Source organism: Lissotriton vulgaris, chromosome 5 (assembly GCF_964263255.1).
Source record: "Lissotriton vulgaris chromosome 5, aLisVul1.2, whole genome shotgun sequence".
In the NCBI taxonomy this organism is placed as follows: Eukaryota; Metazoa; Chordata; class Amphibia; order Caudata; family Salamandridae; genus Lissotriton; species Lissotriton vulgaris.
In genome coordinates this window covers 129,178,109-129,196,690 of record NC_141693.1, presented here as the reverse complement: position 1 = coordinate 129,196,690, position 18,582 = coordinate 129,178,109, and the positions used below count along the sequence as shown (strand labels likewise).

General features: G+C 41.0%; 1 protein-coding gene across 2 annotated transcripts in view; it reads left to right on the top strand.

Moving 5' to 3' along the window:
• Nucleotides 1-18,582, top strand: part of COL5A1 (collagen type V alpha 1 chain) — a 473,296-nt gene that overhangs the window by 392,888 nt on the left and 61,826 nt on the right. For both annotated transcript variants that reach the window (XM_086921052.1, XM_086921051.1), the window contains exons 33-37: nucleotides 1,147-1,191; nucleotides 1,748-1,801; nucleotides 2,740-2,784; nucleotides 10,190-10,243; nucleotides 11,530-11,583. In XM_086921052.1, coding sequence (XP_086777178.1) covers nucleotides 1,147-1,191; nucleotides 1,748-1,801; nucleotides 2,740-2,784; nucleotides 10,190-10,243; nucleotides 11,530-11,583 — 252 coding nt within the window. The remainder of the gene's footprint in view (nucleotides 1-1,146; nucleotides 1,192-1,747; nucleotides 1,802-2,739; nucleotides 2,785-10,189; nucleotides 10,244-11,529; nucleotides 11,584-18,582) is intronic.

Sequence of the window (18,582 nt, the reverse complement as noted above, 5' to 3'; positions counted from 1 at the left end):
GGTGTTAGAAAATTACTGTGCAATACAGAGCTTTGCAAAATGATTTAGAAGTTAGCATTTGACCAACATTTCTTCAAAATACTACAGAAGTTACAGTAGAACAGAAAGCTCTTAGACTGTGTATTGCAAATCATTGTTGCCCTGGGATCTCTAGAGGGCAGCTTATAGCATTAATGCCGGGTAGAGAAATCTGGGAGTTGTATGACAAGAATTTTAGGGATACCCTGAAAACAGTCTGAAAATTACATTAGGTACAGTGTGCGGGAGACTTTGACTTAGAGTTACAGACCAAATCGTCTTGAGCTAACCCAAAAAGAAAGGACTCTACTATGACTTTTGAAAAGTTCCACCATAGCAGGAAAAGCAAAATGTAACATCCTCTCTCTTTCCTAAGTGTTTCCCAGTCGGCATGTGTGAGTGATCTTCTGGTTCCTATGGGTACAAAACACTACAACGCCATAACTATAATTAGGATTTGGCCTGAAAGATTAATCACGAGAGATGAAAAGAAAGCAAAATATCAAGAATTAAAATGTCCATGGCTAATTTACTCATTTCTGTTTCATTTCTCACTAATGCTGACATAGCTGGCATTCATGGCTGGCAGGGAAAACAGTAAGAATGTTTGGCAATATATCAGCACCTTGCATGTAAATATCTTGTGTATGTCCATGCATGTTTTTCCACGTGGTATGTAAACAGTCATGGTGATAGAATGCAATTGTGTTTTCATATGCATATGTTTCAAATTAAACGGTATGGCAAGATATAAAAGAAGTCGTTTGGTGGCACATATCTTAACGACTGGTAATAGCATTCCATGGTGCCATGATTGACCCCAAAGGGTTTGCCTCAGGGTCTTCACCAGTGCCAGTCACAGAAAAGTCCAGTATATCCAACTCTACCTATTAATTAAGCAAAACCTACCAAGCAGGAAATGATGTCACAGTAGGACATTGCACAGAATGCTGTGGGGTGTCCTACTGGTAATCCTAACCCAATATATTGCATTAGCGCAACAAAGCCATTGTACTGTATTCAGCAGTTGGAATTTTGTCAACCGTCCTGTGGCATGTAAGCTATGGAATGTCTTTAAGCAAACTTGTTGTTGGTGTGTCTAATTTTAACTATTTTCTCTGTTTTCAGGGCACCCCTGGCAAATCAGGACCAAGGGGGCAACGAGGTCCAACGGTAAGGACAAATGCTTATAACGTATTTTTTTATATTTGAGCATTAGTAATTAGAAATATTAGAAAATACGCATATGCATTAAATCAGAGCCCAAAATGCATAATAACATAGATTTATTTGTAGTCTGTGCTACATAGATGCAGGACTCATTCCCACCCCGTCCCCAGCATGTAAAGCATTCATATTGCTACACACAGATACAGAGGCTGCACAAGGCTGTAGAGCCATTAGCATAAGTCAATGTGCTTGCTCTGAGGGGTAGATCCTTGGCATACATAGATTAGAAAGAACAGAGTGAAGACAGCAGGGGGCAGGACATATTTGAACTCTGGTGGTGTCACCAGCAATGCAACTGTACTACAAATATGTAGTGTTAGGAATCAAAAGCCACTATGAAGGCCAAATCACAGTCTACCGAGAATGATAATTGGTGAATTGTTAGAGAAGTATTTGGGGACAGCTGATTTGACATTTCTGTGTTTAAGATGTTGACAATGTGACTCTATGATGCCAAGCAATGTAAAAATAATAACCTATTCTATTGTATTTTTTTCAGGGTCCACGTGGTGAAAGAGGTCCAAGAGGCATCACCGGCAAGCCGGGGCCAAAGGTAGGGTCTCTGAGCTGAAAAGGCACTCATTATTGCTAATCCTGACAGTTCATTCTCCCAAAGCTCTGTTAGATCTGTAGATGAGGTAAAAGATGACTAGAGAGGGAAGGAAAAGGAAAGGAGAAACATGGAGTTGAGGGTGGAGTGTTTGAGAGTGGGCATCACCAGCAGGACCTGGGGATGAACATGAGTTTGTATGGTTAGTAGTCATGTGTTCTGCTGCAGGCTGTGTGGCGGGGATGTCACGATCGGGACTCAACGTGTGCTAAAGATTGTATATTGGTTAGTGTTTGTTTAAAGTGCCTGTGCGATATTAGCAATATTGCATACTACAATGTGTGTGCCTTGATAAAGATGAGGCGCAGTTTCTGCTGAGTGTTTGGTTGTGACACAGATTAAGTATGAGGTAGCAGTGTTTGGTTAGTTAAGAGTCTTTCATGGAAGTGTTTCATTCATAAGAGATGATTGGGTGCTGAAGGTTTCCTCTTTAAGAAATCGTGTCTAGGATTCTACTTCCTTTATGGTTAATCCTTTAGCTTACAGATGTATTTTTTTAAAATTGGAACATCCGCATAGATATACAAGCAATAACACGCAGGTGTGCACACCTAGGTGATTGGCAATGCATTATTTATTTTAACAGTACCAACCTTACAACAGAGAGCAGGTTTGAAACTGCAGAGTGAGAGAGATGATTACTTAGAACTTAGCATCTTCAAGAAACTATTAAGTAAACATGACACAGCCCAGCAAAATCAAACAGTGGAGTTTCAATTGCTTTTTAGCTATGAAATTGGGTTTGTAAACTCTTGACCTATGTTTTGTATTCATGGCTGGAAGCTCATTTGTGACACTGTGTCACTTGTGATGGTTTGCATCCTTCTGGATTTCCAGAATATTCTAAGTGTGTGTCTTGTTTTTGTGTGTTATTTCTCCAGGGTACCTCCGGCGGTGATGGCCCATCTGGTCCCCCTGGTGAAAGGGTAAGATACCAAAGTGACATCAATTTCATAAAAATATTGCAGTAGACCATTGACAAACCATCATTGATTAAATATGTGCCAACTTGATGAGTATCTTGAGATGTAATGTGGTGGCCAACAAGGCTGAACCTCCTGATATTTGGTGTTATTTGCTTGAACCACACAGTACTTTCTGATTCCTTAGACCGTATGTCAATTTAACATGTTTAAAGTGAACGCAGTAGGATGCCAACCACTCCGGGTGAGGTACAGAGTATGACTCTGTTAGGTTTGTCTCAGGACTTTGTAATGAGAGATGGACTTCGAAGACTGTGAGGAGAGGGTATCCAGAAAGGATTCTGCTGACTTCAAATTAGCATAGTAAGGCTACTCATAATGGAGATACACTGAGTAGAGATCTGTCAGTACTGTTGTCAAATATTCAGTGAAACTTTATTTTGGCTGTCAAAGCCATAAAAGCACATACAAGCATTGTGATACAAAAAAAAGATTAACAGTTCATAAAATTATCATAAGAATATTTATCATGTATAGAAGCCAGCTTAAGATAAAATGTATGTTACATTTAAGATTAAAAAAAATGTAAAAAACAATTGTTCACATGCACGGAGAAAGAGCCCTCCTGCGAACCACCCACATAGCACCCTGATACTTAAAGCTACATCACATACATATAAATGCTCGCAGTCTGATCTAAGTATACGAAGAGTGATATTGTGGCTACTTGTGCCTAGTTCTTTGCATATACGTGATAGCCAAAAAGAACGGGAAAGGGCACAGGCGGGCCAAGCATAGAAAGCACGGGCCACAGTTTCCTTTGGGTGATTACTTGCGACACAAGCCAGGGAGTCAGAGGGTGTCCATTTATAGGCAAAAACCGTGAAGGAGTAGTGTGCGTACTCTAAACTGAAAGTATAGTTTTCCATCCAGTAGCACAGTGATGTAATCCCAAAACTGTTCATACACACAAAGCGATTTAAAGTCGGTAAAATCATTTGTCAAGAGGCATTTGTCATTCTGTGGAGTCCGCCATATTTAGATTTTACCCAATAGAGTTTGTTTAGTGATTCCTTTGAGGGAATGGGAGCTACAGATGAACTTTCACACAAATCACCCAACCCGATAGAGCTGAGTGACTGCTGGATATTATCAAGTCATTTTACGTTAAGGGAGCTGTCAGATTTCATTACATCCTGAAGAGCAACATTGTAGTAAACTAGCTCAGCGGTAGACCGGAGGCACCTAGAACAACAACGGAGGTGCCTAGAACAACAACGGTCACAGTCTACACTATTCCTCCACTATTTTTATACCCATGTCCATTGTCAAGGAGCATGACGGGGTGCTGGTTGGTAAGTGGGCAATATTTTCCAAAAATGTATTCTCTCCTTTAATGAGCTCTTCAATATTTACAAAGCCTCACAGTTCAGAACCATATACTGTATACCTGGAGCTTTTAGTTTACTAGAAGAAGCCCGATGCTCTTTAGAAATAGCCACCACTATTTGTTTATGCTGTATGATCGCCTTGCTGCCATGAGGTTTGCATGCCAGGGTGACTCCCAAGTATGAAAAGGAGTCCGCCCACTCCAACGGCACACCATTGTATGCCAATCTTCCTTTAAATGTTTTATATAGGTTGAAATGAACCAATTCTGTCTCAGTGGTGTTGATTTATAATCCTCACGAGTGACAGAACTCACCAAAGTAGTTCAGGAGCTTTTGGAGTCTACTCGGGGTTTTGGAAATCAACAAGGTATTTTCCACAAACAATAGGATTGGGGTCTTTGTATTGGCTAATGAGAGAGCATCCATAGAGGGCAGTGTCAACAATATATAATACAGATTCAGGGAAAATAGAGCTGGGCCAACACGCAGCCCTCCCTTACCCCTCTGTTATCTCGTTCTGTGTTTCCCGAAAAACTAGAAAAGTTCTGGTTGTGTAACCGGACTATGATAGAAAGTATGTGGAGGGGCATATCCCCGAGTGCTTACCATAGTATGGGATGAGGAACCAGGTTAAAATCCGATTTCAAATTGACAAAGGCAACATAAAGGTTGCCCTTGCTGTTACAGCTGTTTTCCAGTAGGTCAATAAGAAGTAGAACACTTGATCAATGATGGACAGCTTTTTCCGGCATCCAGCATGGAAGGGGCTTAGGATATTGTTTGTATCTATCCACTCCTGAATTGTAGTTAACACACATCAACTAAAAGCTTTTTGTATGTTTCCTATAAGGATAACTGGCCTATACTTCCTCGGCTGATATCTGTCACCCATGTTATAGACTGGTATCACTAAAGCCCTTCTCCAAGAATCTGAAATCGGGGCTCCTCCTGTGATGGCAGTAACTATAAAAAAGATGTATTTGAACCGAGCATCCATATCATGTAAGAAAATATCATCTGGAATGCCATTTGGGCTGACAGCCCTACCAAGTGTAACTGCTTGGAGAGAATTTGAAACATCCAGAATTTCAAACGGGCTCTGTGCCTAGGAGAGAAATGACTGCTGAAGTGTCGTCAGCTGAGCTTGGGGTATTATCATAAGTAAGGTTCTTGAAAGAATCAAACCACTCAGGTGGTTAAGCGTGGTTATTTAGTTTCAGGGCGGTAGGATTGCCGCCCTTCGATACTAGTGATCAGAATTTGGTACAATCATATCTAGATGCATCTTTGAGGTCATCTGCTCATTCCAAGCCCTTTTAGCCGTGCCCAAGTAGCGTTTGTACAACTTACTGCAGGTATGGACTTGAACAAAGTCTTTGGCCCTAATGGCTTGGACCAGCAAAAGTCTCGACATTCCCTGTTGTGCCAAGTAGGAGAATTATGAGCTGTACTTTTAGACTCCTTAGAAAGGATTGTGAAATATGCAAAAATGTTATCACAGAAGTTGCTATGAAAAGTGCCAAGGGCCTCAGCAACCTCTACCATATTGATTTCTTGGTGAATCAATTCTATGAAACTTTGCAGTCCCTGAGTGATTGCAGGGAGAATGTCTGGATGGGAGCCTATTTGCCGCCATTTCAAGTGGCGCATGTTGAATGTGGTTTTAAGTTTGCCTGTAAATAACTGGAGGACAGTTACCAGAAGAATCTTTGATGCAGAGGGGTAGCAAAGAGAGCGATAACAGATTATGGTCACTCTCATCCCTGTGCGTGATGATCATATCTTCTACCAGTCGCCACAGTTGAAAATCGACCATAATATAGTCAATGTAGAATTGAGTTTATTAAATGCGACCTCCCCTCGAATGTCCGGCCATTGGTTGCTTTAACCCCAAGTACAAATGAGAGGCCCTTCAGTTGGATTGCTGCCTTAGTCCATCTTTTCATTGGGGTAATTTCAAGATGGGGATCACCCCAGAGTTTTTCCTCTCTGTGGGTTATCTGAGTGCATCATAGCGAGAGGCTCGAAGGTTGTATGAAAGCCCCCCCCCCCCCCAAATTAATTGATGTTATCAAATACACATTCAAAATGTACTTTGTATTGGAATAGTATAATTAATGGGTGTGACTATCAATGGATAATGGAAGAGTAGAATTAAGGTTTGTAATTCTGGATCAAGCATCACTGTGGACAACATAATGGAAAATGTTAAAGTTCTTTGATCCAACTAATATTAATGCAGTGGGAGCAGTTATTCCGTATCATACAGAGTATTTGTAATAATGAAAAGCATGGTAGAGCAAATGTCCATATTAGAAGGGGCAAGCATTATCATAGGTACAAAATGAAATAAATTCTTATATCTACTCATCTCACCTGGGAACGGCTACTGGGAATGACATTGGTATTCTTGGTATTGTAATTAGCTTCCTGGTTATAAGAATAGAACCAGAACCTGAACAACACAGTTTCATTCCTTATCATGATGGAGTAACTTACAGCACCTGATAAAGGCCTGTTTCTGATACCAGCCACGGTTGTGCAAGAAGCACAACAACCAGAAAAAACCTGTGCCACAAGACCCACACTATGCCAAGACCAGCCAGCACCCATTTCCATTATCATGGTCTAACCCCGGATGTTTGCAAAACACAACTCACATACTGTAGGTCCAACCAACAGGGAAAATAAGAAAATTAAGTGTAAGGAAGGAGGCTCAGTAGCACCTCTGCCTTTCAATACAGAATATTATCCCTGATTCATAGCTCCTGACGACAAGATGTCAATGGACAGAATGATCAGTAGAACGGTTAGTGCACCAAGCGGTGTTTGGAATGAAATTCAAATGAAGTAACTAAAAGTGTGGCAGGAGGAGGAACGTACAAGAGACAAACAGGGAGGTGGGAAAGGGTTCAAACCCATGCCATAGGGTTCCTATACCTTTCGTAGCCTTTTTTGTTAAAACAAAATAGTTGCAAATAAAGCAGGTGCCAAGAAGGAAACACCAGGATGCCAAAGAACTTCCCTTCAAGTGAGGCAGTAGGTAGGATGTGTAGTGGAACAACAGTGGAGAAAAGGAGATAAAAGCTGGTAAATAGGGTGGACCCAGGGTGCATAGATCAGGGTGGTTGGTACCTCTCCATAATACCGACGCCTTGGGTGGGACCATGAAAATCAATACTGACTAACAACTTTGGGTCACATCATGCAGGATATCCAGAGGTTGTGGAGAGCTAAACAGTGTGCCAGTGACATTGAAAGTAGGAGGAGGAAGTTGAAATCAGGGATGAGATGCTGGCTTGTTCACTTGTTGTTGGAGGGAGACGAAACTCCTGGTCTTTGCATCACTAGAAGAATTGTTATCAAGGACCACAGCAGAAGGAAAGGCAAAAACAGAGAACTCCTTCAAAGCAACAGAAGAAAGGGAGCAACAGGTCCTGTTATGTCACTGAGCAACAAGTGCCGTTGATGGTACAAGTGGCAAATTTCTGAAAAGTCTAGAGTGACAGGTGAAAAGAAAGAAAACTAAATTTTGCACCCCCATGCAGACCATATGCTTCTAAGTTCCATCCACATCTGATTCACAACAACGGACAAGCTGCGAGGGCTGCAGAGGCAATAGGTACATGTAAAAGCTTATGCAATGTGTGGTCATGGGTCCACGAGTCTGCTGCGACCACATTAACTTAAACAAACCATGGCCAAGGGGATCAGAAGGAATCAGATGTTAGCAACTGAATAGTGTGAGCACAAGAGAGCAAAGTGGTAGAAAAGTTGTGTAGCCCTCATCTTGGCAGGATGGTACCATGCTATTGTTAAACATCGCCACGGCTGGTGTTGTCGAATAGTGGCGGGGCTGGGGGGAAGGGGTTGGGGTGAAAAGACGACAAATGACAAAATAAGTAAAATTAAAAAACGTACCTGCATCCTGGTGGGTCACGTTCTTCTGTTCCTCTACTCTGCAGGCACAGGCTCTCAGACTCCACTGCGGCCAATCCTGATGCTGCTCTCATGATGCTGGAAGCAGCATCAGGATTGGCCTGAGTGCTCTGAATTTGCGCTCCAAGTCAGACTGTGAGCCTGTGCCTGCTGTCTCCAGCCAGGCCACGCAGCTCAGGTTGGAGACAGCTTCATCCCCATGACCTGCCTGCCCCCAAAGACTCGGCAGGAAAGGAAAAATAAAACGATGAAAAAACATGTTTATTATCGTTAGATTTTTCCTTTCCTGATGTTTTGAGGCAGCTGGCAGGGGCGGCAATGCTGGTTAAGGAGATAGACCTACAGTAGGGTGGAGGAACATTTTGGAAGTACAGTAAAGATGAGAAGACCTGAGCTCCACACACACCTTTGCAAGGGACTTGATCTGTGATGGTCCTGCAAAGTTAGAAGGGTCAGGGCGGATGTTTGAGGCCAATGTTAGTAGGGCGCTGTGGATCCTATCAGAGGCATGGTTACAGGGCTGCATTTGCCACCAGCTTAAGAAATTGAAACATGTAATCAATTTACTAGAATTGGACAATAATTTAAGAGTCATGTGATGGAGCAATTCCATTCATTGGTAAAGGAAGGTGGGTGAGTTAAAAAGATTAGTTCATCAAGTGTGGATATTTGCTTCTGAAGTGAAGAGGGCATTGTGTGTTGGCCAGTTAGGGGCACTCTTCAATGAGTAGTTTTCTTGCCAGGCATCTTGATTTTATATTTCATAGTAAGCTGTTTCATGTTAATGCTGTCGTTTGCAGCACTTTCAGGCCATAGTGATTGATTTAGAAATACCTTGTCTATGAGTGCCATTCCAGATGCAGGAAATCATCTGCCAGAGCCTTTGCTGGTATGTGGAATGTGTGCGCCAGCAGCCTGAGAAAGGGGCTAATCACTGCAGTACTTCGGGTTCCAGCTGGGAAGGGAGGGAGACTCATGAGCAAGCGATGAAATTTGAGAACCTACTAAGTCAGTGGTGTAGTAGACTACATCTTCTGCCCACATGAGTGTAAATCAGCTACCTAGTGCAATATTTCCAATGGAACAAGTTTGCCTCTTGCAGAATCTCTCTTACATAGGTTGAAATTTCATGTTGTGGCCTACTTTTAGGAAATGTCCAACAAAGATAAGGTGAAGGTCTACAGGATGTTCACACACACACTCACACATATATATTCCTATTTGTTGGTTTGATGGGATTCCTGAATGGTTGTGACCTGTGTACACCTGAAATGCAAGCTATCCTCATCACTTAATTATTCATGATTTGGGCAATGTAGAAACATACCTGCCAGACATAACTTGTCACAAAGATGTATTCCACAAGCTCTTGAATACTCCTGGGAAGGTAGAGTTTCATTTCTGTTAGCATGGCTGCTGACCAGTATTGTTATTACGCTTACCTGCTTGATTAAGTCACAAGTAGACCTGTGGGGTTGGGAGAGGTCAGGAGAATGTTGTGGTGGCATGGATACCAATCCTAAATGTAAGACATCATTTGTGTAGCTTACCCGTTGTAATATGCGCTTCTGTGGGATATTCAGTAGGCATGCAAGGCAGACGAATGCCAAGTATTGGGTCATATGGGCTTAAACGTGCTGAATGGCTCTTTTATGGTGGATGGTAATGCTCATTTTGCTCTGCTTCAAATAGCTTCATGAAACAACATCCAGACTGCACGTTACTGATAATGTTGAGAATCAATGCTAATTGGTCCTCACAAGATTATCTACTTATATCAGTTGCAATACTTGCTCGATACGACGTGGCCAGAAGGTGCATGCTCTGGAAAAGCTCTGGAGATGGGAGGCTGGAAGCTTTTATCCCTCAACTGTCCTTAGTACGCAAGAGTCCTATGTGACTAACACGTGATGGCTAAAATATAAGGATATCAATGATAATCCCTGCTTCTGCTTCTGTTGACATGCAAGATGTAATGACTGTTAATGGTTAAAGTCATCTTCAATGACTATAATTTGGAGTACTTTTATTGTTTATTAAGTGCTATACATTTTCTAAGCCACAATCCTGTATTTTAGGGACTGCCTGGACCTCAAGGAGCCACTGGATTTCCAGGACCGAAGGGCCCCCCTGTAAGTAAAAGCTACCTATTCAAAGTGATATATATGAGTTGTGTTGTTTAATTAGATATCAGTGAATTTGTGTCCTATTATTAATGTATGAGCCAACAAGAAGTGTCAACTACTAGAAGCAGGAAAGGCCTTATCTAGATGTTGGCAAGGATCTTCGGTATAATATTGATGGCTTAATTCACATGTGAATCACACTGTAGATTCCCATCTAAATCAGTTCCAAATAGACCACACATATTCCCACTATTAAAAAGTAAACATCACCTAAAGAAGTATGAAAGAAGACCTTTTTTTTAAAATATGGTTTATTTTGAGTCTCCTCTTTATCTACATCTCCATTGATGTGATGAAGTAAATGTACACTTTACCATTGCACTTAATTACCTCGAAACTATTTGAGTCCCACACATGAATTCGGTGTGACAATACCACGGGCCACCACTAGAGAAAACATATTTTCATAGTGTCTAATTTCTCTTAAACACCTAATATTAATCTGTATTAGCACTCATAATGCAATATAATACAATGCATTTCTAAAGCTCACAGCTCCCTAACTAAATGTCCCGGCACTAGCGAGAAGAATTTCACATTGTCTAAAGGCAGAATCAATCTTAAGAGAGGGTTATTGGAGAGTCAAAGAGAAGCGTTTTTAGTTTTTTTTCTGAAAACCATTTCTTTTATTTTAGCGCCAATGCTGCTCCTCATTGACACATACATCCAGTGGTATTTTCCAACACCACAACAGACATCTTTAAATAAGGATTCACCCTTTCGATTAAGTCCCACATAAATGTATAGATTACAATTGGCAAAGTTACAATTCCACAGAAGAAACCTATTTAAAAACATTGAATTGAAAAAGAATTTCTGTTTTTAAAATCATCTTTGCCCAATAAACCATTGTGGTTTGGTAGCAGAAATTCAAATTATGATGGTGCTGCTGAACTATAACAGAACGGTGGAGGGCAGGGCCATTTCAGAGGAATAATAAGAAGAGTTGAGAGATCTTAATAGGTAATGCTGGAAAAACACAGTAAAACATTCTTTTTAGTTTCGTTCTGAGTTAACATAATTTCTCTGTTGTAATCATTGAAAAAAGTAATCTGTTAGCAAGTGACAACATTTTCTTTACTTCACTGTTTGTATATGTAGAGGTGTATTTTTCAGTCGCCCTTCTGATAAGTTTTATTCATGAATAGTCATGTAACATGTAAGAGTGAGATCCCAGTACATGGATGTTATGCTTACATTAATCCTCTTTCTGATGGTCTGTTATTTTTCAGGGTCCACCAGGGAAGGATGGATTACCCGGTCATCCAGGACAGAGAGGTGAAACTGTAAGTATCTTTGTCCTCTTTGGTTGATCATTAGTTCAGCCTGTGTCTCGCTGGATGGTTCCTCTAAACCCTTCTCTGTAGCCGAGGAGATGTTGCCCACTCTTACTCTGGTCTTGGGTGTGTGTCTCTTCGGCTCCATGGAGAGGTCTACTGAAATCAACCCCCTTGTAGCCAGACACCCTGGGCTAATGATATAATACACCAGCGTCATACCCCAATACTGACGCCACAAGTACACTTTTAAACTCAATCTGAGAGACCTCATAGAGTCAGACACAAACACCGCCTGGTGAATTTCCATTCGTGGATGATATTGGCTCAGTTTTTGTGCAAGACTCACATTTTGAGCAATGCAATGTGGATAACATACAACCACAAATGCACATGTTATTCCCCTTACTGCACTGTTTTGCTGACACAAGTGCACTTGTGTGCAATTTGTGCAAACCAGTGGTGCCCAGTTTTATAGTTAATGTAGCACTTAAAGCCAGAGCAGTAATACACAAATGCAAAATAATCTGCACTCATAGAAGTTTTCGTAATGCTATACACTAAGATGAAATTTAGACTATCTTTGGATTTTAGGAGTGTAATCTTATCATATGTTACAACTGTGCATGTGTTAATATTCCATGTAACAGTCCTGCAGCTATACACCACACATGTTCAAATCGCGATCCACGAGGCATGTGAAAACAGTGGTTCATATATACTCACACTAAGAAAATAAAGTCTTACTTCAACTCAAGTACATCACAATGTCACATAGGGACCTACAGTAACATCACATATTGACTGTAATATCATGTACAGGCATTCCATTGGAAAAATACATTTGTTATAGTATAACAAACACACGTGGAAACATCGTAGTTTCTATGATATGACATGCACAGCCTCTAGAGACAAACGTGATGTAGCATCAGATACAAAGATGCAATATTGTCACACAGGAATGTACTATATTCTCCTCTACACAGGAGGACTTACTTCACAAACAGGTGAATACTGTCAAACACAGGTTTTACAGTGTCACAGTTAGTGGAGTTGTGGTGTTGATATTTCATTAGTTCAGCACACAAAGTTGTGGTGCATTTTCATGAAGTAGTGCATACAAAGGAGATGTCCTTCATAATATGCACACCTATTCACACACGCCAAATGTTGCAGAATGATCAGACTCAGTGTAGACCTTTCGAAACAAAGAAACACCATAAGGTCAAGTTAATTTATCTTTTATTTTATTTACTAAAACCCCATGCAATCAGATCAGAAATGGCTGCAGAGGTATATAAACAAAAGTAGCAAATTCTATGACATTTCTAGACACATAAACACAGCTGTGATAATTGGCCCTATACATTTCTCCGGCTGGGCGTTAGGTAACAACGTTTCTTCGGTAAAACATCTCAGACCTGCTTCAATGCGCTACACAATGCAGTGTGTAAACTACAGCGTGATTCCCTATATAGGGATGAAGAAAAACTACTTTCACCCCATTGCCTTGTCAAATTCTGCAGCACTTAATGCCTTTATTAGTTGCTTCACTAACATTGTTTGTTGGTTATCTTTGCAGGCTAAATAGCCCTTTAATCTATGTGGATTGGAAGGGGGAAATGGGAAATTTTAGCTGGAGGAGCAGTGCTGTCATATGCTTTGTCGCAGAGGATTATCCAGCGTACATCACTATTCAGAGAATGTCTTCTCTTTGTCTTTCTCATTTGCCTTCAACTTCTCTCTCTCTCGCTCCCTCTTTCTCTGTCTCTCAGTTTATTTCATCCCTCTTTTTCCATTCTCTATATGTGTAAGCAGTCAAAAACTACTCATCCTTCTACATCCCTCTCTTTTACTCTTTTTATCTACTTCATTACCCTTATATATCTTTTTCCAGAGTTGTTATTTGTCCCTATTCTTTCTCTCTCTCTCTCTGTCTCATACACACACACACATTTTCTCCTCCACTTCTTTCTGCCTTTATTATAGTCCCTTTGTCTCCATATTTGTTTGTCTCTTTCCCTCACTATTTCTCTTTTATTGTCACCTTTTTAATTTCTTTTATTACCATTCGCTTCTCTTTCCTTTCTTTCTCATTATATGTAGCCCTCACCACTGTCTCTCTCTCTCTCTCTTTCTCTCTCTCTCTCTATATATATATATATATATATATATATATGACGCTGATGGCCCTGCTCCTTTTCTGCAGCACTCTGCAGTCACGCCCCCTGGCCCACTGGTGGTTAAGGCATGAAATTCCCTTAGCTGCTGAGGTTCCACCCAGTAGGATTGCTGAGAAGTGATCAGATGTCATGCCCCCTTTCTCCACCCTCTCGTTCTGGTGGGGGTTGACGTCCCCTTGCTTCCTGAGGGCCTCAGGACTAAATAGAATTCTTCTCCCAACCAGTAGTGCACCAGGAGGTGCGTTTGCAGAGTGGTGGAGAAAGGGGGCGTGGCCTCTAACAACCTCTGAGCACTACAACTGTGTGGGACATACTGAAAGTAACAGGAGGGGTAGATGGCCCCCAAGGCACCTCAAGAGCCAAGGGGACTTCATCCCCCAACCAGTACTATGCCAGGAGGCGCGTTTGCAGAGTGGTGGAAAAAAGGGGGCATGGCCTTCAAAGACCTCTTAGTAATCCCACTGTGTGGGACCTTCTAGAGGTAACATGAGTGGTATTTGTTTCCCCAAGGACATGCATGGGGACAACTACCCCTCCTGTTACTTCCAGTAATTTGCACACATCTGAATTGCTAAGAGTCCATTCACCATTTTTCCATCACTCTGAAAACGTGCCTGCTGGTGCACTACTGGTTGGGGGATGAAGTCCACCTTACTCTTGAGGGACTTTGAGGGCCAAAAAGCCCTCTTGGTACCTCCTCTAAGTCTTACACAGCGGGATTCCTTAGAGCTAGTCGGAGGCCCAGCTCCCTTTCTCCACCACTCTGCAAACACGACTACTTCTTAGAAATTAACTGAAAAATCAAAGGTGTCATGGACGTTATAGTTAGGAATTAGCTAACCTTAGAAATTCACTGAAAAAACCCATGAGTAATGTAATATGTTAGGTCATCAGCAGTGCATTGCGGGGGCACAAATCATTGTTAGCTTAGCTAACTATAACGGCTGAATTTCACTGGTTTTTTACGAGTGAAACCTGAGCCTGACTATAACGTCTCTGTAACCTTCGGTCTTTTCAGTGATTTCGTAAGGTTCTTCTTATTCCATTTCCTAACTATAACATACCTGTAACCTTAGAATTTTTTTCAATGAATATATATATATATAATATATATGATTTACACTTACTTACTCACTCCAAATTTCTCATCAATGAATCCCTCTGGCTAAGCCCGTCTCTCTGTCTGTCTGCATCACTCTCTCTCTATTTATTTTTGTTTTTGCTATCACTTTTTCTCCATGTGTCCTTCTCTCATTCTACTCTCTTCCCTTGTATGCTTACCTCTTTTCTTCTCATTCTTTCTTCCTCTTATAACCATTCTGTCTGTCTCACCAGCTGGCTTCCGCTGTTGGCACAAACATTTTGCTGAAATCTAAATGTTCGCTTTTTGCATATACTATGATGAGGCATGCTGTAGGCACTGCAAATGACCACGTGACTGCCTTTACTTTTCATCTTTTGTTCTGTGTCCTCCGCGGTAAATTTTGCTGACCATTTACCGTAAAAATACATAACCTGATACGCAACCAGGGGGTGCTGTGTAGATTTAACTTGTTCATTCAAAGTTTGCTGGAGAATCTGAAAAGTCTCCTCCCCTCAAAATCTTCTGTGGCAGCACAGATGTTTGGGCTGTGAGTTCAACTTATATTTGTATTCTTTTGCCAATCACGAAGTATTATTACTCAGAATAAACCTTCCATTCCTCGACACTAGCCACTGCCTTGAGCTTTTTTCATTACAGTAAATTAAAGGTGTTACATTTATACACTTTTATACATTTTCTGTCTGGGTCATAAAGATTCAAATTGGGGACATGATAGGTAGACGCTGCATTGCAAAGTGGTCTGTTGTTCTAGGTCCTGGGGCTGCCTCAATAAGCTACAGAGGTGGTAGGTACCTTGTAAAAGGTGTACATTTGTCAAGAATGTGTTTCCATTTTTCCCGAGTTTAAAAACGGTAAGGAAATGTTTACAGGTTAGAATGTTTAAAAATTAACTGTGTTGCATGAATGACCTGTAGAGAATTTACCCTGCATTGCAAGGGGTGCATCAGCAGACAATGAGCTCAAAATGCAAAGGAGTCTTGGAAGGTTTCCCACATTTTGGACCTGATATGAAAAAGAATCCCCTATACAACAATGGCCTGACCCTTACACAGAGGGAAACCACATTAATTGGTATTGATCTGCCCTTGGACCTTATCCAATGTGGTTTAAAGAATTTTTTTTGATTTCAAATCTTTTTTATTGAGCAATAACAAAAATGATAACGGCCATAAGGCATCAGTAGAATTACAATCGTGTTGGAGTGACGCCGTAATCAAACATGGATCAGTACATATAAAACAATACATACATACATACAGTAAAGGAAAATAAAGTATATTGAAAACAAGAAATTAAACATCAGTCCGGATCTGTAAAAGAGATGAGATGAATGAATAAACAAGATAAACAAAATAATATACCATCATTGCATTCTTACGGTTGTACACAGTTCCGTAGAGCCCTCCATCCAGATCTAGTCATATGATACCAGGTATACTTTGTCGTCCCTGCACAGTGTGTCTAAGGCTGATAAGCCCATGGGTACAGGTTATAACCAGTACAATTCATGCAGCGGGCACCCCACACTTTACTAAGTATTGACCTCATTAGTAGTACTTCATGGTCGGTTTAAAGATTTAACAAACAGTCCTAAATGAGTACCAGAGCATGCTCCACAGAATATACATCTGTGACTGCAACCTTTCCCACAGCCAGTGACGTGATTGGTCCTGTCTGCATCAAAGCAGAGTGGAGGAACTGAAACTTGGAAGTCCGGTTTTGCAGATGGAATTGGTTTATTTCTATGATATATTAAACACGCACTGCTTTGGAGGATGCTGTGGGAAAGTGAGGCCTCATCCTCTGTGCTTGATAGCGCAGAAGCCACCAGGCCACTCGTAGGCTAGTGCAAGAATAGTTTGACACTAGTTTTACAATGTCTTGTGAGAACTGGATACTGGCTGTCTAATGCCAGAGCATGAGTTGTGCCAGCAACCTTCAGTGATAAAAATACATTTTTTCTAATTTATACATTATTCGGGTCTCTTACATGGCAACTTCCATCACTCCTCTTAACACATGGATCTTGCTTGTATACACATATATGCAGGACCTAATCATGGAATGCTTGGACGGTACCTACTTAATTATACCCTCTATGTGACAGGTAGAAATGTGTATTATTTTGGCGAAATTCATACAATTGCTGTATGTGCTATGTGTACCCCGGCCCTTGTAACATGGTGGATGCCAGGTTTTGACAGAGTAACCTATCTTTCATACTCTAAATAACACCCTAAGGGGCATATTCATAAGCCCCTATCACTACCACTTTTTTGGACGTTGTGGAGGCGATAATGGCTTTACCTTATTTACAAGGCAGTGTTAAGACAATTAACATGGTTTAACGCTGCCTTGTAAATAAGACACCATTTCACGCTATACTTAGTGTGAAAGGGGAGGGCAATGAGTGTTGCGGTGGGCGTTCCACCGCTACATCCATTGATTTTGATGCTGCGTTATATTTACAAGGGCAGCGTTAGTATGGAGCGGCACCAAAATTAAGACCAGGGAAAACCTGGTTTTACCCTGGCGAAACGAGGAGAAAGGTGTAATTTTTCCTTGTTTTTGCTGTTTTCATGTGTGCTATGTTGCGCAGTACACATAAAAACAGCAAAATGCCATTGATTGTTTATGTGCAGGAATGTGGCTATTCCTGCACATAAACAATCATTAAAACAAAATGACGTTTTGCAACTTCTATGGGTGCTGCATTAAGCAACACACATAGAAGATACAAAATACCATTGAGAGATTGTTTATGTGCAGGTAGGGACACCTTCCAGCACATAAACAATCTTTCCCTGCAATGCAGACACCCTTGCACTATGGTGCCTGTGTTGGCGCTAGGCAGCTAAATTTAACGCAAGCGCAGGGGGAAACGGAGGGCTGCACCAGATTGTTGATAGTATGGTGCAGCCGTGAGTTTCAAAAGTGGTGGAGCACGGCATTAAACCAAGGAGGCTGATGATGTGCTCCGTCACATCCATTGTAAATATTCCCCTTGGTCCTTTGAAGCAGGTTTTGAGCATTAGAAGAAATCATGGAGGAGGCCCCTAGAGTTCTTCTGTCTGCTAGAGTTCATCTGTGTACTAGCTTACTCATTTATCCACTTTGAAAGACTTTGAGACAAACCATGTATTCACTAATAGTGACAAAAAGGAGAGATTCCCTTGAACAGAACTAAATTAACTGAGCTAGACAATTAAAATCATAACAAGATTTACGTATGTAATAAGAATTCTTACAATTTATTGATAATACAAACATTAAAAGAGTGGACAATGAAGGAACCCCTCAACAACAAATTAAAACAAGAGATAAACAATTAAAATAAATTGACATTCAATGTTGACCAGCAAAATTGAGACACTAAGACAGAAAACAGTAAGACATTGAACTCGTGCAATACTGGGTGTATATTCGAACTCTATTTCTGACACCTAAGTTATGTACACCACAATATAGTATATCAACATAAATGTCCGAGTCACGAATTATACTAAGTGGTGCGTCGACGCATTTCAGTGGTTTTCCACTATATTATCCACCTTTATCAAGACTACTCTTGGTATCTGTCGTAGTATAGGGGTCAATGTAATCACCCTCTGTCATGTCAGGGAAAGCACGAACATTCATAACATTTGGCTCAATGTCAGGCGGGGCTCCACAGGGCTCCAAAACGCCACTCTCATGCCGATCACAATTATCAAACTT